The sequence below is a fragment of the Podarcis bocagei genome (genome assembly GCF_964188305.1).
Source record: "Podarcis bocagei genome assembly, chromosome: Z".
NCBI lineage: Eukaryota > Metazoa > Chordata > Lepidosauria > Squamata > Lacertidae > Podarcis > Podarcis bocagei.
This window is the reverse complement of record NC_138140.1, coordinates 14,308,516-14,328,006: the sequence shown is the minus strand read 5'-3', so window position 1 is coordinate 14,328,006 and position 19,491 is coordinate 14,308,516. Positions and strand designations below refer to the sequence as shown.

Sequence of the window (19,491 nt, the reverse complement as noted above, 5' to 3'; positions counted from 1 at the left end):
TGGGGAGGAAACAGGCAATCCATTTTTATCTACCCCTTTACTGCTGATTCTCGGTCAGGCATTTTTCCTCCCATACCTTTTGATCCATATGTTTTTTTTCCAGACTCCAGACTGTTTCAGATTTGATTGCAGTTTATTACTACTTTAATTAATTAATTATTTTTTAAATACAGCCTTTCACCGAAAGATCACATGATGGTTCAAGACATAAAAGTTTTTCGGGTCCCTAGGGGTTTGGACATTTGACAGAGGACTCTGTTACTGGACTCTTGGCACCTCCAAATCTTCCTGTGGGATATTTGTTGGCAAAGGGTTGCTCCAGCAGATTGTATTCATACATTGGTCATTGAAAGAAAGGAAGGAAAAAACAGAAGGACTATATGAGGACAACCCCAACCCCTAACCCTGCTCACCATTTCTAGTTTGCTTGGACAGAGCATGAACCAATTACATATTGTGTATGATATCTCAACATTAGGTAAGAATGGGATGGCGTTCTCCTTGCTCAGGTCCTCGCTGTTTGCTCCAACTGAGTGCTAGAGAGCGGTTTCCGGGGGGGGGGCGGGGGGGAGTAGTGTGAAAAGAGGAAATATAGATATGCAACAAGAGTAAAGCAGCCCGAGAGCGCGGCTGCCATATGTCCGGATTTTCCCGTACACACACACACACACACACACACACACACACACACATACACACGGGATACGAAAATACATAGCAACCAGGGGGATGTTTTAGGAAAGGCAAAAAATGCTGTGCCCTGCCGCTACCTTTCCTCCCGAGACTCCTCCCTCCCGGCCACATCTCCGCTGTGCCAGGAAGCCTGGCTCTCTGGGAACGCGGTGCCAGCTGGGGCTGCGTCAGCAACGTAGGAGATGATGTTGTCCTGTTTGTTTGATAACTATAAAATTGCATAGTTTGTGTGCAACACAAACACAATTGCAACGCAAAATGTGTGAAACACTGCAGTTTCAGTAAAAATAACATTTAGTTTTAAATTAACTCAAGGCGATGCATCATCTTTGGATTTTGGTTTTAAAAAAAGTAGTATCTAAAGAACTCATCACTTTTTTACCAACTGTAGCAACACTGGAAATATTTTGATAACTATACAATTGCATAGTTTGTGTGCAACACAAACACAATTGCAACACAAAATTGTGTGAAACACTGCAGTTTCAGTAAAAATAACATTTGTTTTAAATTACCTCAAGGCGATGCATCATCTTTGGATTTTGGTGCAGTGTTGTGGGATTTTATAGAGTATGTTATTAATACTAATTGAAGTTAGTTGATTCCAAAAGTAAATAAGAATGTTTGCCTATCCTGAGAATATAAGATGATGTTGTCCTGTTTGTGGATAGAATACAGTATATCTTATTCAAGTCCTGATGGCTGAATTTGTATTATCAGGGAGGGGCAGATCCTATGTGAGAAAGCAGAGGGATGCTAAGAGATTGCAGTGACCAGCCTGCTGGCCCAATGCAATACACTGCAAAAGTATTTCTGGCCCACCCTATGTCCACATAGCGTTGTAGCTCAGCCACTTGCTTCCAGGTCATTCCCCAAGAGCCCCTGATTCTTCATCGTCCGCCATCGGTCCTTGATCGCCACAGGCGTCCGGTTCTTAAAGGGGAATGCCTTGCAGATGGCTTTCCACCTCCCTTCCCCAAACCTCTTCACACCTTCCTTAATCCACTGAGACTCCTCTGAAGTCCAGATCTAGAAAGAAGAGGGCACAGGCTCTCGTGAGCAACCATCAAGTGCTGCAAGACTTGCCCCCTGCCCCCATGACAGAACGACAGATACCCCACCCTCTGGAGATGGCTCCATGGCTGTTGCTAACAGAGGATTACCGCTGACATGGGCTGTAGCCCAGTGACTCAAAGCAGGCAAATATCTGGCCCATATTTCGAGACATTAAACCCAACTTGATGGCACGCTCTCCACACTTAGTTCTCCTTCTGCAAAATGTAGGTAATAAAATTCAGCCACCTTACAGTGTGGTTCAAGAGGCTATCAAAGATAGCAGATATGACGTGCTGAGATTGCCCAGGCTTCTTGGAAACATCCGGGTATCCAAGACTCTTGATCAGTGATGGCCAAACTTGGCCCTCCGGCTGTTTTGGGACTACAACTCCCATTATCCCTAGCTAACAGGACCAGTGGTCAGGGATGGTGGGAATTGTACTCCCAAAACAGCTGGAGGGCCAAGTTTGGCCCCCACTGCCCTTGATTAATTAACTAGGAGATAGATGCCCCTTAGTCCAGGGGTTGAACACGCAGAACATCCCAGCTTCAAACCTGTGACATATCCAGGCAGAGCTGCAAAAGAGACACCTTGCCTGAAAGCCTGTAGCACAGACAATACTGAGCTAGACGGACCAGGATTCAGCATATGGCAGCTTCCTATGTTCCCATTAATGGGGCTTTCATCAGTTACTTCATTTGGGAGAGGCGGTCCTCATCAACTGGCCTCCATTTAGAGGGGTCTTATCAAGGCAGACCTATCTGTTCTCACTGGTGTGCTCAGCTCCAGACTGGGTATAGGCTTGGTTACCTTCTTTTTAGAACCCAAGCGGGAAGTGCTGCTGCTGCTGCTGCTGCTGCTGCTGCTGCTTTTTCCCTTCGATTCTGAAACATAAATTCATTTACAGGATGGATGGAACCACTCAGTAAGCTGGTTATTGCTACTGGCTCAGTAATTGGGAGGTTTTACCACTACTGTCCCCTCATCAGAAATCCAGGGTAGTGGTCAATTTCTACCCAGCGTTTGGCAGCATGATGCGTAGGCAGCCAACTACTGATGAAACTATGTTGGGGTTGCCAGACATGCCAGACATGTCCTCTTTTATTACCGTATATACTCGAGTATAAGCCGACCCACATATAAGCTGAGGCACCTCATTATAGCACCAAAAACTGGGAAAACTTATTGACTCAAGTATAAGCCGGTTCACCACACAAGAAGCCTGGTGGTGGCGGCAGCGGTGGAAGAAGAACACTTTGCTTTGTAAGATGTTTGCCAGGTTTTGAGACTTTTGCCTTTAGCCAGCCTGTGCATAGCCTAAGCAAGCCTCCTGAAGGATCGCACTTAACAGTTGTCTTTGCCTGCCATGCTGGCGATGTTTTCCCCCATGTCATTGTGATGTCACTGGGTAATGCAATGTGGGAAGCCATCCAAACTGCACAGGTGCTTTAATTAGAAGAGTGCATGGAGCCATGGTTGAGCACCCTGCAGAACAAGAAGCCAGTCTGAGGCAAAAGGCAATGATTTTGTCCGCGCTGCTGCTGCTGCTGCTGCTGTGCACTTGGAGCAGGCAGTCCAAATATTTTACTTTTTTGAGCCAAGAGCTGTACCCCAAAACCCCTCTGCTTACTGTGTACAGGATACTAGCTGCTTCAGCAGGTTCCAAATCTATGGAGCAGACAATGGGAACTCAAAGCTTCTGGCATTCTGACATTCAGAGGAGAGCGTCAGCTGCTTGGCAGCTTTGCTCTTTTGAGAGTAGCTTTGCTATATTTCTGCAATAGCAGCCTTGGGGCAAAGAAACCTTGATCATGCCGAGCACCCAAAACCAGGCAAGCAGATTCAAACAGTTGCTGCTTACCCAGGTGTCGGGGGTCTCTGGGGGTCTCGGGCTGGTCCCGGTCCCTATGAACCTCTTCACCACCTGGGAGATCCTCTTCTTCATTCTGATCTGAACAAATTAGTCTCCTCTTAGCTAATCTGAATGGAACAGAGAAACACAAGTGAGGAAAGACTTACCCCACAAGGAGATGGGACAGGACTGAGCTGCATCAGTTAATGTCACACATGACCAAAATTATGGAGATGCTGAGTTTAAGTGTCAGACAAGGAGGGAGGTTAATTTGTCACAGCAAACACACTACTGCAGAGACCTATGACAGTTTAAATAGGAGCAAATAGCTGGTGGCAGAAACCTAAACCCTTATCCTTGAAACTGACGGAAGGAGGGAGGGGGGAGAGAAATAACAATTTCTACCTTTTGTCTGGCAACTGAAGCTAACATTCCAGGCATCTGACAAAGCAGAGTCTGGCACAGGTGTTTCTGCCACAATAAATTTGTTTAGCAGTCTTTAATGGGGCCAGAAACCGTATTGTCAGTTCTGCTGTCTTTGCAATCTGAGTAATAAAGATTAAGACAAGGTATGTCAACCTGATTCTCTCGCCACCTGATTCTACTAGCTGGGGGAGAAGATGCACAGCAATGCAACCCTACCACTGCAAACCACCTTTGCCTTCCTTGGAGCTTCTGGGCTGAGGCCTAAGGCCTTCGAATGGATTCCTTGCAAAGGCGAAAGCGGCACCAAATGCTTCATGCTGTGCCAGCTCCCCAGCAGACCTCACAGCAGTCATGGACTCTTACCTGGGAGATTGGGAGGTATCATCAGGCTGGGTGGGTATTTGGGGCTGTGTTGTCTGGACATCCAAAGTTGCCGCAGGCCTCTTGGATGAAACCTGGAAGGAAGTTGGGGGGTTCCCGCTCTCTGACCCCATAACCCGTGTGCTTGTGGACACTGAGCATTCACTAGGGTGTGGCCTGGAGGCAGCATGGTTCTCCTCCTCCCTTTGGCCCTTGGCTGCGTGGAAATCAGAAGCCAAACCTGGATGCGAGCCCATCCTCTTAGGCGAGCATCTGCAAAATAAAGAAACATCAGCAGGTTGCTCCACAAGTTTTGCCAGTTTATGTTGTTGACCTCACCCCAAAGACCTTGTTCCCCTGGCAGCAGGTGCAATTTGGGTTTGAGTGCTGAGAGCCAGAAGTTGTATGGCAAAACAGCTGCCCGGCATGGCAAAGGAGTCAAAACTGGGAGAGGCCATAGGCTGCTAACCTGTCCGTGTCACTGGAAGCTGCTGAGACAGTGGCATCAGCAACTATAGCAGGCTCTGCAGCTCCACTGGTTTCTTCTTCTGGCTTTGAAGCTGCCTGGCACTCATCAACCACTTTAGCAACTTCCAAAACAGCTCCCTTTGCCTCCATCAAAAGCCTTGCAACTGTCTCACGGCCTCCCTCCAGAGACTTTGGTTGTTCTTCGGCTATATTGCTAAGCCCTCCCTCAGGCCTGGGCTCTTCCAAAGTCTCATCAGATCTTCCCACAGATTCAGGCTTATCTGCTGCTGCCAACTCTGAAGTTTCTTTCACCATTTCCTCCTTGCTGGCCATTTCCAAAGGACTGAGCCCGGTCTCTATCTGATCGTCCAAATCCTTTTTTGCCATCTTAAACAGAGAGTGTGAACACAGTTACTAGACAACACTTCTCTACTTTCTTTTTCTTTTTCTACATCTATACAGCAGCCATGCCCAAGCTGGTGCCCTGAAGATGCTTTACCTACAACTCCCCTAAGTCCCAGTCAGCACAGCCTCATGATGCTGGAGCTGTTGGGTATTGCTAGTCCAAAACACTGTCAAGTTACAAGCTTGATATATGTCAAATGTGACATTGCAGCCCTGTTCTGTTCTGCAGTGGGGCACTTGGCTCTTCACAAAAATATTTCCCAAGCACATAATAGTTTGTCCAGGGAGAAGGCTCCTGTCTTAAGCCTCCGGTGTTGAATGTGCTTTTTTGATCACAGTGGTTAGACGGCAAGAGCTCTGCTGTGGCAATGTGGGTGATATTCAAGTGCTCCAGCAACACACGGGAACATCGGAAGAAAAAAAGGCTGGCTCACATATCACCACACATTGAGTGACGGTGGCTCTCCAGGGTTCCAAGCAGGGGACATTCCCAGTCCTAGCTAGAGATGTCAGGGATTGAACTTGGGACCCTCTGCATGCAAAGCAGATGCTCGGCTACGGAGCTATAGTCCTCCCACTACTACAACAATCAAACAACACCCCATACCCTTGCTTACCTCTAAAAGAAAGGGCTCAGGGACACTCCAGCAGCTTTCTAAAGACAGAAGTATTCTCTGCTGGAAAACTTTGCAGCAGAAGTTCCGGATGGCTCGGTGACTTAAGTTTTTTCTTTGGATGATTCTCTGCAACATTGACCTCATTTTCTAAGAAAAGGGAAATGTTTTTCAGAACTTGCAAGCAAATTGCAGCGCAGGGCAGAGAGTATTTAAGACACTGAATAGGAGAATTTGAGAAGGACAAACCATGACTCTGCTTTGTAGTGAAATGACCCTACAAGAGGCACATTTCAACAACAACAATTGCAACATGAACTACTCATACCTGCTGAAAGCTCACCTTTGAACTTGGGTCCTTTGTCATGTGCTTATTCAAGATCATTCTGGCTTGTGCATATTTTTTGTTTTTAATGCAGGTTATGACAGCCTGAAGAAGAAAGACAAAATAATGGTTTGCAAGGAAGATTTTGGGGAAATGTTCCTAATCTAAGAAGATACTGTTTGGGAACAACCCCCCGGCAGTTTTCTAGATCTGCTTTACATTTTCAACTCAGTGGGTTTTCATTGTGTAATATTAGATCACTTATTCAAGAAAATTATTTTTAAATTCAAGTAAGGCAAGCTACTTAAATATCTGTAGGCTAACAACATTGAAATAATGGGTGCCTTAGGAGAGTCAGTCAAGAAGCCATTTTTTCCATGATTACCCTGGATTTCCCAAAGAAGGAAAACATGCTGAGTTCCAATAAACTCAGGCACCTTTGAGCATACATTTCTCTCTCATTTCATCCCACCATATAGGAATCTTGCCTCCTTGCTTCTACTAACTTTTGTGAACTTATTTAAAAGCTTAATTTAAGCATGGAGAAAAATAGGCAAGAGTTAATCCTGGCATTGAATTAGAACCTTAATTAAACCCTTTCTGAAATATACTGCATTTTGAAACTTAAAGGCAGCTGTCCTCTTACTTTCTAACTAGGCTGAGAAACAGTAATCAGTGACTACAGAAGAGGAAATGCTAACACTTACCGCTTCCTTTATTTTTTTTCTTATTTCTTCTGCTACGTCACTGTTTAAGTCCAGTTCATCCTTCATCTTATCCAAAATAACAAGGGCATCTTCAAGAGGCATTAACTTGGTCTCGGGATCAATGGTCCAATCTTCATCAATCTTAGACAGAAACTGCACAATCTGCAGCTGAATGCCAATACATTTCTCTTGCGCTAGGGGCCGTGCAAGCACAGCTGGAGAAGAACAAGACAGTCCAAACAGTCACTGAGCAAAATCAGATAGTTCAGCAAATTAGGTGTAATGAGGCTTGGGCCAGGGCACCAAAGCCCTGTCCCATACCTTATACCCCTGACCATATACAGACAGCCAACTTCATCCCAACATGCCCTTTGACCCAGGAGTCACTTCGTATTTGCGTGCTTTTTGCATGTAATCTACAATATCCTTAGTATGCATATATACACAAACACATGGCTTTTTAGTGTCTTAATCTTTGTGGTCAGATATTTTGTTGGGGCTCCTGTTTTGTAGGGCAGAAATGCAGTATGTACAGATTTTATTTACAGACATACAGAAGTAATTACTGTAAGAAAATGAGTGGTAAAGTAGCTGAGCTTCTTAAAACTATACTCCAAAGGTGCTAGGACATTCCTAGCGGTTGGCTTCTGGAAACCATCACACTCAACTACGGGCCATACCCAAAACTCATTAAACTCATTCTCTTAATATACGCATCAACAATCTCCAATTTGAAATAGATTTCAAGAGGTTTAAGAACAGTCCTGTTTAAGAACAATTTGGTTTACGAACTCCACAAAACCGGAAATAGTGTCCCAGTTTGAGAACTTTACCTCAGTCTAAGAACGGAATACGAACGGTGGAAGGGCACCGGCAGCGGAAGGTCTCATTAGGGAAGATGCGCCTCAGTTTAAGAACCATTTCGGTTTAAGAACGGACTTCCAGAATGGATTAAGTTCATAAATCGAGGTACCACTGTACTTAGGAGGCTGGGGGGGGGGATCCTAACCCTTCTCGTGACCATCTGTGATGGGCTTTAGGAGGCATTCATTTAAGGGGGCATGTATCCTAACCATCTTGCTGAGAATCACAACTGGCTATTTGCAGACCTTCCTTTTGGCTTCCGTGCAGTTGGTTAGTTGTACGTTGTGCCTTTTCTTTTAAAATCGGTTCCCTTAATTTCTAAAGGCAAATGACAAACATTCCAGGGATATAGATTGTATTATATTTTAAGTTGCTTTAGGTTCACTTTTTCTTAAATGAAAACACCTAAGGACTATTAAATGTGATATATAAATGTAAATACGTAAGAGTGACATAAGTGGAACGGGGGCTATTAGGCAATATATTTTAATGTTTGATGTTTTAGTATGTTCTGATATACTGTAGGCTGTGAGCCGTCCGGAGCGGCTGAGGAAACCCAGCCACGTGGGCGGGGTATAAATGGTAAAATTATTATTATCATTATTAGTTATTTACATTCACGTTCCCCAGCAGGAGGTACAGTGGTACCTCGGGTTACAGACGCTTCAGGTTACAGACTCGGCTAACCCAGAAATAGTGCTTCAGGTTAAGAACTTTGCTTCAGGATGAGAACAGAAATTGTGCTCCGTTGGCGCAGCAGCAGCAGGAGGAGGCCCCATTAGCTCAAGTGGTGCTTCAGGTTAAGAACAGTTTCAGGTTCAGGACGGACCTCCGGAACGAATTAAGTCCCCGAGGTACCACTGTCCCTTGAGAATTATGGAACCCAGCGCCAATCTTCCCCAAATGCCCCTTTCGTAAAACTAGCTCGTCTCCCCACCAGATACGACGTCCCGCAGCTGGCGAAAGTCCCGGCTGCGGCCGGCCCGGAAAGCCTGGAGGGCCTGGTGGACGTAGAAGGGGACCGTCCAGCGGTTCACCGCCTCCTCGAGGGCCTTTTCGCGAGCCTCCGCGGCTCCTTCGGACGCTCCGCAGCCACCCTCCTCCATCTTCCCTCCTACCGTGCGCCGCCACGCCGGGAAGGGGGCGTAGCGCAAGTTGCGCCCTTTAAGGATTCCTGCCCCTGACGTGGTCGGTGGGCGAGGCAGGAGGGCGTCGGGGGGACCGCCGAGAGCATCGCTGGCTCAGAGCCCGGGGCCCTGGAGTCACTCTCAGCGGCGTCCCGGTCCCAGCGGGGCTCTTGGCTCGCTCCTCTGCCTGGAGGCCCACCAAGCGCAGAGGGTGGAAGGGAAGGCGATGGGCAGCGCGCAGCGCTGCTTGCCCAGGGAAATCCTGCACGTGGTGGTTTGAGCCCTTAAAGGAAGCGAATCCCTTCCTCCATCTCCAGGTCTTCCAACAGGGTTCCCCATCTTAAATTTGGGCATCCCGTTCGTCCTGTACTGAGAATCATCTTCCCTGCCTCTTCCACTCGGTCTACAGAAACGTCACACCCTGGAGATTTGCTTTGTGTGGTTTGTTATACTGCCCTGAGAGTCTTCCTGAGAGTCTGGAGTGGAGTTTCAAGACAGCCCTGGGAAGCAGGCTAGGGCAAGGCTTGCCTGAGGCTACCCAAGAAAGGTTGCCCTCCCCTCCACATGGATTTCCAAATACTCTTTCCTCCTCTGGAGGAGCAAATTCTGCATTTCATTGATGATCCTTGAGGAACCCTTGCAACTCTACAAGTCTATTAAATCAAGGGGGCAGCCGGGCAGGTTCCCACAGACATCAGGCAGAGAAATCAGACTTGGGGAGGATAGAGGACGGAGCATAGCTGTCAACTTTCGGATTTGGAAAGAAGGGATCAGCAGCCTCACCTGTCCCGGGGACAGTCTACGGGATATCGAACAATCCGGGATAGCAGCGGGAAGCAGCGCTGAGATAAGGGAATTTCCCGCAAAAAGGGAAGGTTGACAGCTATGCGGATAGAGCACGAGGGCACTGGCTAAGGAAGGGGATGCGGGGCGCCCCCGGTGTATTCCCTGAGGTGGGGGTGACATCGCCGCCGCGCCCTCCCCCGGGACACTCGCCGCGAGTGGCACCGCCCCCGTGGGACTGTCGCGGCAGGCGGTGCCGCCCCCGTGCTCGCCACCCCGCCCCTCTGGGAGGATCGGCCCACCCCCGGGTGCCAGCTCCGGGTCTGGGTACCAGCTCTGGGTACCCGCTCCGCCTCTGCACTCATATATCCCCAGTGGAACCACACCTCCATGCCCCTGATATTTAGTTGCAGGTAGATATTTAGTTGATATTTAGTTGCCGTGTTGGTCTGCCATAGTCGAAAGAAAAGAAAAAAATCCTTCCAGTAGCGCCTTGGGGACCAACTAAGTTTGTTATTGGTATGAGCTTTAGCGTGCATGCACACGTCTTCAGGTACACTCAATACAGTGGTACCTCGGGTTACAGACGCTTCAGGTTACAGGCTCCGCTAACCCAGAAATAGTACCTCGGGTTAAGAACGTTGCTTCAGGATGAGAACAGAAGTTGTGCGGTGGTGGCGCGGCGGCAGCGCGAGGCCCCATTTGCTAAAGTGGTGCTTCGGGTTAAGAACAGTTTCAGGTTAAGAACGGACCTCTGGATCGAATTAAGTTCTTAACCCGAGGTACCACTGTATTTAGATAACATTATTTATAATATTTAGATAACGTTAGGTTAGGAACAACTTTTACAAGGGGTAGAAGCATTACAGAGAGGTGCTCCTAGCTGACCAAGACGGAATACTGTTAATCCTTGGGATGGGGAGGAAACAGGCAATCCATTTTTATCTACCCCTTTACTGCTGATTCTCGGTCAGGCATTTTTCCTCCCATACCTTTTGATCCTTTTTTTTTTTTTTCCAGACTCCAGACTGTTTCAGATTTGATTGCAGTTTATTACTACTTTAATTAATTAATTATTTTTTAAATACAGCCTTTCACCGAAAGATCACATGATGGTTCAAGACATAAAAGTTTTTCGGGTCCCTAGGGGTTTGGACATTTGACAGAGGACTCTGTTACTGGACTCTTGGCACCTCCAAATCTTCCTGTGGGATATTTGTTGGCAAAGGGTTGCTCCAGCAGATTGTATTCATACATTGGTCATTGAAAGAAAGGAAGGAAAAAACAGAAGGACTATATGAGGACAACCCCAACCCCTAACCCTGCTCACCATTTCTAGTTTGCTTGGACAGAGCATGAACCAATTACATATTGTGTATGATATCTCAACATTAGGTAAGAATGGGATGGCGTTCTCCTTGCTCAGGTCCTCGCTGTTTGCTCCAACTGAGTGCTAGAGAGCGGTTTCCGGGGGGCGGGGGGGAGTAGTGTGAAAAGAGGAAATATAGATATGCAACAAGAGTAAAGCAGCCCGAGAGCGCGGCTGCCATATGTCCGGATTTTCCCGTACACACACACACACACACACACACACACACACACACACACGGGATACGAAAATACATAGCAACCAGGGGGATGTTTTAGGAAAGGCAAAAAATGCTGTGCCCTGCCGCTACCTTTCCTCCCGAGACTCCTCCCTCCCGGCCACATCTCCGCTGTGCCAGGAAGCCTGGCTCTCTGGGAACGCGGTGCCAGCTGGGGCTGCGTCAGCAACGTAGGAGATGATGTTGTCCTGTTTGTTTGATAACTATAAAATTGCATAGTTTGTGTGCAACACAAACACAATTGCAACGCAAAATGTGTGAAACACTGCAGTTTCAGTAAAAATAACATTTAGTTTTAAATTAACTCAAGGCGATGCATCATCTTTGGATTTTGGTTTTTAAAAAAGTAGTATCTAAAGAACTCATCACTTTTTTACCAACTGTAGCAACACTGGAAATATTTTGATAACTATACAATTGCATAGTTTGTGTGCAACACAAACACAATTGCAACACAAAATTGTGTGAAACACTGCAGTTTCAGTAAAAATAACATTTGTTTTAAATTACCTCAAGGCGATGCATCATCTTTGGATTTTGGTGCAGTGTTGTGGGATTTTATAGAGTATGTTATTAATACTAATTGAAGTTAGTTGATTCCAAAAGTAAATAAGAATGTTTGCCTATCCTGAGAATATAAGATGATGTTGTCCTGTTTGTGGATAGAATACAGTATATCTTATTCAAGTCCTGATGGCTGAATTTGTATTATCAGGGAGGGGCAGATCCTATGTGAGAAAGCAGAGGGATGCTAAGAGATTGCAGTGACCAGCCTGCTGGCCCAATGCAATACACTGCAAAAGTATTTCTGGCCCACCCTATGTCCACATAGCGTTGTAGCTCAGCCACTTGCTTCCAGGTCATTCCCCAAGAGCCCCTGATTCTTCATCGTCCGCCATCGGTCCTTGATCGCCACAGGCGTCCGGTTCTTAAAGGGGAATGCCTTGCAGATGGCTTTCCACCTCCCTTCCCCAAACCTCTTCACACCTTCCTTAATCCACTGAGACTCCTCTGAAGTCCAGATCTAGAAAGAAGAGGGCACAGGCTCTCGTGAGCAACCATCAAGTGCTGCAAGACTTGCCCCCTGCCCCCATGACAGAACGACAGATACCCCACCCTCTGGAGATGGCTCCATGGCTGTTGCTAACAGAGGATTACCGCTGACATGGGCTGTAGCCCAGTGACTCAAAGCAGGCAAATATCTGGCCCATATTTCGAGACATTAAACCCAACTTGATGGCACGCTCTCCACACTTAGTTCTCCTTCTGCAAAATGTAGGTAATAAAATTCAGCCACCTTACAGTGTGGTTCAAGAGGCTATCAAAGATAGCAGATATGACGTGCTGAGATTGCCCAGGCTTCTTGGAAACATCCGGGTATCCAAGACTCTTGATCAGTGATGGCCAAACTTGGCCCTCCGGCTGTTTTGGGACTACAACTCCCATTATCCCTAGCTAACAGGACCAGTGGTCAGGGATGGTGGGAATTGTACTCCCAAAACAGCTGGAGGGCCAAGTTTGGCCCCCACTGCCCTTGATTAATTAACTAGGAGATAGATGCCCCTTAGTCCAGGGGTTGAACACGCAGAACATCCCAGCTTCAAACCTGTGACATATCCAGGCAGAGCTGCAAAAGAGACACCTTGCCTGAAAGCCTGTAGCACAGACAATACTGAGCTAGACGGACCAGGATTCAGCATATGGCAGCTTCCTATGTTCCCATTAATGGGGCTTTCATCAGTTACTTCATTTGGGAGAGGCGGTCCTCATCAACTGGCCTCCATTTAGAGGGGTCTTATCAAGGCAGACCTATCTGTTCTCACTGGTGTGCTCAGCTCCAGACTGGGTATAGGCTTGGTTACCTTCTTTTTAGAACCCAAGCGGGAAGTGCTGCTGCTGCTGCTGCTGCTGCTGCTGCTGCTGCTGCTGCTGCTGCTGCTTTTTCCCTTCGATTCTGAAACATAAATTCATTTACAGGATGGATGGAACCACTCAGTAAGCTGGTTATTGCTACTGGCTCAGTAATTGGGAGGTTTTACCACTACTGTCCCCTCATCAGAAATCCAGGGTAGTGGTCAATTTCTACCCAGCGTTTGGCAGCATGATGCGTAGGCAGCCAACTACTGATGAAACTATGTTGGGGTTGCCAGACATGCCAGACATGTCCTCTTTTATTACCGTATATACTCGAGTATAAGCCGACCCACATATAAGCTGAGGCACCTCATTATAGCACCAAAAACTGGGAAAACTTATTGACTCAAGTATAAGCCGGTTCACCACACAAGAAGCCTGGTGGTGGCGGCAGCGGTGGAAGAAGAACACTTTGCTTTGTAAGATGTTTGCCAGGTTTTGAGACTTTTGCCTTTAGCCAGCCTGTGCATAGCCTAAGCAAGCCTCCTGAAGGATCGCACTTAACAGTTGTCTTTGCCTGCCATGCTGGCGATGTTTCCCCCCATGTCATTGTGATGTCACTGGGTAATGCAATGTGGGAAGCCATCCAAACTGCACAGGTGCTTTAATTAGAAGAGTGCATGGAGCCATGGTTGAGCACCCTGCAGAACAAGAAGCCAGTCTGAGGCAAAAGGCAATGATTTTGTCCGTGCTGCTGCTGCTGCTGCTGTGCACTTGGAGCAGGCAGTCCAAATATTTTACTTTTTTGAGCCAAGAGCTGTACCCCAAAACCCCTCTGCTTACTGTGTACAGGATACTAGCTGCTTCAGCAGGTTCCAAATCTATGGAGCAGACAATGGGAACTCAAAGCTTCTGGCATTCTGACATTCAGAGGAGAGCGTCAGCTGCTTGGCAGCTTTGCTCTTTTGAGAGTAGCTTTGCTATATTTCTGCAATAGCAGCCTTGGGGCAAAGAAACCTTGATCATGCCGAGCACCCAAAACCAGGCAAGCAGATTCAAACAGTTGCTGCTTACCCAGGTGTCGGGGGTCTCTGGGGGTCTCGGGCTGGTCCCGGTCCCTATGAACCTCTTCACCACCTGGGAGATCCTCTTCTTCATTCTGATCTGAACAAATTAGTCTCCTCTTAGCTAATCTGAATGGAACAGAGAAACACAAGTGAGGAAAGACTTACCCCACAAGGAGATGGGACAGGACTGAGCTGCATCAGTTAATGTCACACATAACCAAAATTATGGAGATGCTGAGTTTAAGTGTCAGACAAGGAGGGAGGTTAATTTGTCACAGCAAACACACTACTGCAGAGACCTATGACAGTTTAAATAGGAGCAAATAGCTGGTGGCAGAAACCTAAACCCTTATCCTTGAAACTGACGGAAGGAGGGAGGGGGGAGAGAAATAACAATTTCTACCTTTTGTCTGGCAACTGAAGCTAACATTCCAGGCATCTGACAAAGCAGAGTCTGGCACAGGTGTTTCTGCCACAATAAATTTGTTTAGCAGTCTTTAATGGGGCCAGAAACCGTATTGTCAGTTCTGCTGTCTTTGCAATCTGAGTAATAAAGATTAAGACAAGGTATGTCAACCTGATTCTCTCGCCACCTGATTCTACTAGCTGGGGGAGAAGATGCACAGCAATGCAACCCTACCACTGCAAACCACCTTTGCCTTCCTTGGAGCTTCTGGGCTGAGGCCTAAGGCCTTCGAATGGATTCCTTGCAAAGGCGAAAGCGGCACCAAATGCTTCATGCTGTGCCAGCTCCCCAGCAGACCTCACAGCAGTCATGGACTCTTACCTGGGAGATTGGGAGGTATCATCAGGCTGGGTGGGTATTTGGGGCTGTGTTGTCTGGACATCCAAAGTTGCCGCAGGCCTCTTGGATGAAACTTGGCAGGAAGTTGGGGGGTTCCCGCTCTCTGACCCCATAACCCGTGTGCTTATGGACACTGAGCATTCACTAGGGTGTGGCCTGGAGGCAGCATGGTTCTCCTCCTCCCTTTGGCCCTTGGCTGCGTGGAAATCAGAAGCCAAACCTGGATGCGAGCCCATCCTCTTAGGCGAGCATCTGCAAAATAAAGAAACATCAGCAGGTTGCTCCACAAGTTTTGCCAGTTTATGTTGTTGACCTCACCCCAAAGACCTTGTTCCCCTGGCAGCAGGTGCAATTTGGGTTTGAGTGCTGAGAGCCAGAAGTTGTATGGCAAAACAGCTGCCCGGCATGGCAAAGGAGTCAAAACTGGGAGAGGCCATAGGCTGCTAACCTGTCCGTGTCACTGGAAGCTGCTGAGACAGTGGCATCAGCAACTATAGCAGGCTCTGCAGCTCCACTGGTTTCTTCTTCTGGCTTTGAAGCTGCCTGGCACTCATCAACCACTTTAGCAACTTCCAAAACAGCTCCCTTTGCCTCCATCAAAAGCCTTGCAACTGTCTCACGGCCTCCCTCCAGAGACTTTGGTTGTTCTTCGGCTATATTGCTAAGCCCTCCCTCAGGCCTGGGCTCTTCCAAAGTCTCATCAGATCTTCCCACAGATTCAGGCTTATCTGCTGCTGCCAACTCTGAAGTTTCTTTCACCATTTCCTCCTTGCTGGCCATTTCCAAAGGACTGAGCCCGGTCTCTATCTGATCGTCCAAATCCTTTTTTGCCATCTTAAACAGAGAGTGTGAACACAGTTACTAGACAACACTTCTCTACTTTCTTTTTCTTTTTCTACATCTATACAGCAGCCATGCCCAAGCTGGTGCCCTGAAGATGCTTTACCTACAACTCCCCTAAGTCCCAGTCAGCACAGCCTCATGATGCTGGAGCTGTTGGGTATTGCTAGTCCAAAACATTGTCAGGTTACAAGCTTGATATATGTCAAATGTGACATTGCAGCCCTGTTCTGTTCTGCAGTGGGGCACTTGGCTCTTCACAAAAATATTTCCCAAGCACATAATAGTTTGTCCAGGGAGAAGGCTCCTGTCTTAAGCCTCCGGTGTTGAATGTGCTTTTTTGATCACAGTGGTTAGACGGCAAGAGCTCTGCTGTGGCAATGTGGGTGATATTCAAGTGCTCCAGCAACACACGGGAACATCGGAAGAAAAAAAGGCTGGCTCACATATCACCACACATTGAGTGACGGTGGCTCTCCAGGGTTCCAAGCAGGGGACATTCCCAGTCCTAGCTAGAGATGTCAGGGATTGAACTTGGGACCCTCTGCATGCAAAGCAGATGCTCGGCTACGGAGCTATAGTCCTCCCACTACTACAACAATCAAACAACACCCCATACCCTTGCTTACCTCTAAAAGAAAGGGCTCAGGGACACTCCAGCAGCTTTCTAAAGACAGAAGTATTCTCTGCTGGAAAACTTTGCAGCAGAAGTTCCGGATGGCTCGGTGACTTAAGTTTTTTCTTTGGATGATTCTCTGCAACATTGACCTCATTTTCTAAGAAAAGGGAAATGTTTTTCAGAACTTGCAAGCAAATTGCAGCGCAGGGCAGAGAGTATTTAAGACACTGAATAGGAGAATTTGAGAAGGACAAACCATGACTCTGCTTTGTAGTGAAATGACCCTACAAGAGGCACATTTCAACAACAACAATTGCAACATGAACTACTCATACCTGCTGAAAGCTCACCTTTGAACTTGGGTCCTTTGTCATGTGCTTATTCAAGATCATTCTGGCTTGTGCATATTTTTTGTTTTTAATGCAGGTTATGACAGCCTGAAGAAGAAAGACAAAATAATGGTTTGCAAGGAAGATTTTGGGGAAATGTTCCTAATCTAAGAAGATACTGTTTGGGAACAACCCCCCGGCAGTTTTCTAGATCTGCTTTACATTTTCAACTCAGTGGGTTTTCATTGTGTAATATTAGAACACTTATTCAAGAAAATTATTTTTAAATTCAAGTAAGGCAAGCTACTTAAATATCTGTAGGCTAACAACATTGAAATAATGGGTGCCTTAGGAGAGTCAGTCAAGAAGCCATTTTTTCCATGATTACCCTGGATTTCCCAAAGAAGGAAAACATGCTGAGTTCCAATAAACTCAGGCACCTTTGAGCATACATTTCTCTCTCATTTCATCCCACCATATAGGAATCTTGCCTCCTTGCTTCTACTAACTTTTGTGAACTTATTTAAAAGCTTAATTTAAGCATGGAGAAAAATAGGCAAGAGTTAATCCTGGCATTGAATTAGAACCTTAATTAAACCCTTTCTGAAATATACTGCATTTTGAAACTTAAAGGCAGCTGTCCTCTTACTTTCTAACTAGGCTGAGAAACAGTAATCAGTGACTACAGAAGAGGAAATGCTAACACTTACCGCTTCCTTTATTTTTTTTCTTATTTCTTCTGCTACGTCACTGTTTAAGTCCAGTTCATCCTTCATCTTATCCAAAATAACAAGGGCATCTTCAAGAGGCATTAACTTGGTCTCGGGATCAATGGTCCAATCTTCATCAATCTTAGACAGAAACTGCACAATCTGCAGCTGAATGCCAATACATTTCTCTTGCGCTAGGGGCCGTGCAAGCACAGCTGGAGAAGAACAAGACAGTCCAAACAGTCACTGAGCAAAATCAGATAGTTCAGCAAATTAGGTGTAATGAGGCTTGGGCCAGGGCACCAAAGCCCTGTCCCATACCTTATACCCCTGACCATATACAGACAGCCAACTTCATCCCAACATGCCCTTTGACCCAGGAGTCACTTCGTATTTGCGTGCTTTTTGCATGTAATCTACAATATCCTTAGTATGCATATATACACAAACACATGGCTTTTTAGTGTCTTAATCTTTGTGGTCAGATATTTTGTTGGGGCTCCTGTTTTGTAGGGCAGAAATGCAGTATGTACAGATTTTATTTACAGACATACAGAAGTAATTACTGTAAGAAAATGAGTGGTAAAGTAGCTGAGCTTCTTAAAACTATACTCCAAAGGTGCTAGGCCATTCCTAGCGGTTGGCTTCTGGAAACCATCACACTCAACTACGGGCCATACCCAAAACTCATTAAACTCATTCTCTTAATATACGCATCAACAATCTCCAATTTGAAATAGATTTCAAGAGGTTTAAGAACAGTCCTGTTTAAGAACAATTTGGTTTACGAACTCCACAAAACCGGAAATAGTGTCCCAGTTTGAGAACTTTACCTCAGTCTAAGAACGGAATACGAACGGTGGAAGGGCACCGGCGGCGGAAGGTCTCATTAGGGAAGATGCGCCTCAGTTTAAGAACCATTTCGGTTTAAGAACGGACTTCCAGAATGGATTAAGTTCATAAATCGAGGTACCACTGTACTTAGGAGGCTGGGGGGGGGATCCTAACCCTTCTCGTGACCATCTGTGATGGGCTTTAGGAGGCATTCATTTAAGGGGGCATGTATCCTAACCATCTTGCTGAGAATCACAACTGGCTATTTGCAGACCTTCCTTTTGGCTTCCGTGCAGTTGGTTAGTTGTACGTTGTGCCTTTTCTTTTAAAATCGGTTCCCTTAATTTCTAAAGGCAAATGACAAACATTCCAGGGATATAGATTGTATTATATTTTAAGTTGCTTTAGGTTCACTTTTTCTTAAATGAAAACACCTAAGGACTATTAAATGTGATATATAAATGTAAATACGTAAGAGTGACATAAGTGGAACGGGGGCTATTAGGCAATATATTTTAATGTTTGATGTTTTAGTATGTTCTGATATACTGTAAGCTGTGAGCCGTCCAGAGCGGCTGAGGAAACCCAGCCACGTGGGCGGGGCATAAATGGTAAAATTATTATTATCATTATTAGTTATTTACATTCACGTTCCCCAGCAGGAGGTACAGTGGTACCTCGGGTTACAGACGCTTCAGGTTACAGACTCGGCTAACCCAGAAATAGTGCTTCAGGTTAAGAACTTTGCTTCAGGATGAGAACAGAAATTGTGCTCCGTTGGCGCAGCAGCAGCAGGAGGAGGCCCCATTAGCTCAAGTGGTGCTTCAGGTTAAGAACAGTTTCAGGTTCAGGACGGACCTCCGGAACGAATTAAGTCCCCGAGGTACCACTGTCCCTTGAGAATTATGGAACCCAGCGCCAATCTTCCCCAAATGCCCCTTTCGTAAAACTAGCTCGTCTCCCCACCAGATACGACGTCCCGCAGCTGGCGAAAGTCCCGGCTGCGGCCGGCCCGGAAAGCCTGGAGGGCCTGGTGGACGTAGAAGGGGACCGTCCAGCGGTTCACCGCCTCCTCGAGGGCCTTTTCGCGAGCCTCCGCGGCTCCTTCGGACGCTCCGCAGCCACCCTCCTCCATCTTCCCTCCT

General features: G+C 46.6%; 2 protein-coding genes across 3 annotated transcripts; both read right to left on the bottom strand.

Moving 5' to 3' along the window:
- Window positions 1-1,214: 1,214 nt before the first annotated feature.
- On the bottom strand, window positions 1,215-8,887 carry LOC308578663 (telomeric repeat-binding factor 2-like). The gene is made up of 9 exons (XM_081179142.1): window positions 8,709-8,887; window positions 6,908-7,122; window positions 6,219-6,305; window positions 5,879-6,025; window positions 4,858-5,243; window positions 4,392-4,661; window positions 3,612-3,730; window positions 2,561-2,634; window positions 1,215-1,722 (listed from the first exon to the last, which is right to left on the bottom strand). The coding sequence occupies exons 1-9, from the start codon at window positions 8,875-8,877 to the stop codon at window positions 1,540-1,542; spliced, it is 1,650 nt and encodes a 549-aa protein (XP_081035268.1). The 5' UTR covers window positions 8,878-8,887; the 3' UTR covers window positions 1,215-1,539.
- Window positions 8,888-11,804: 2,917 nt separating this feature from the next.
- LOC308579319 (telomeric repeat-binding factor 2-like) lies at window positions 11,805-19,491 on the bottom strand. 2 transcript variants are annotated; one of them, XM_081180239.1, is made up of 9 exons: window positions 19,313-19,491; window positions 17,513-17,727; window positions 16,824-16,910; window positions 16,484-16,630; window positions 15,463-15,848; window positions 14,997-15,266; window positions 14,204-14,335; window positions 13,151-13,208; window positions 11,805-12,312 (listed from the first exon to the last, which is right to left on the bottom strand). In XM_081180239.1, the coding sequence occupies exons 1-9, from the start codon at window positions 19,479-19,481 to the stop codon at window positions 12,130-12,132; spliced, it is 1,647 nt and encodes a 548-aa protein (XP_081036365.1). In that variant the 5' UTR covers window positions 19,482-19,491; the 3' UTR covers window positions 11,805-12,129. The 2 variants fall into 2 exon arrangements, with proteins under 2 accessions (XP_081036365.1, XP_081036364.1); XM_081180238.1 differs by having other exon boundaries at window positions 13,151-13,242; window positions 14,217-14,335.

Bases quoted from the DNA above. Each gene is read 5' to 3' on its own strand.
- LOC308578663 (XM_081179142.1), bottom strand. From the start codon at position 8,877: ATGGAGGAGGGTGGCTGCGGAGCGTCCGAAGGAGCCGCGGAGGCTCGC. The intron at 6,306-6,907 runs GTAAGTGTTAGC...TTTCTTCTTCAG, and splicing joins GAAAAAAAATAAAGGAAGCG to GCTGTCATAACCTGCATTAA. The intron at 5,244-5,878 runs GTAAGCAAGGGT...TCTCTGTTTAAG, and splicing joins CTGAGCCCTTTCTTTTAGAG to ATGGCAAAAAAGGATTTGGA.
- LOC308579319 (XM_081180238.1), bottom strand. From the start codon at position 19,481: ATGGAGGAGGGTGGCTGCGGAGCGTCCGAAGGAGCCGCGGAGGCTCGC. The intron at 15,267-15,462 runs GTTAGCAGCCTA...TTTATTTTGCAG, and splicing joins GCTTCCAGTGACACGGACAG to ATGCTCGCCTAAGAGGATGG. The intron at 14,336-14,996 runs GTAAGAGTCCAT...TGTTCCATTCAG, and splicing joins GATACCTCCCAATCTCCCAG to ATTAGCTAAGAGGAGACTAA.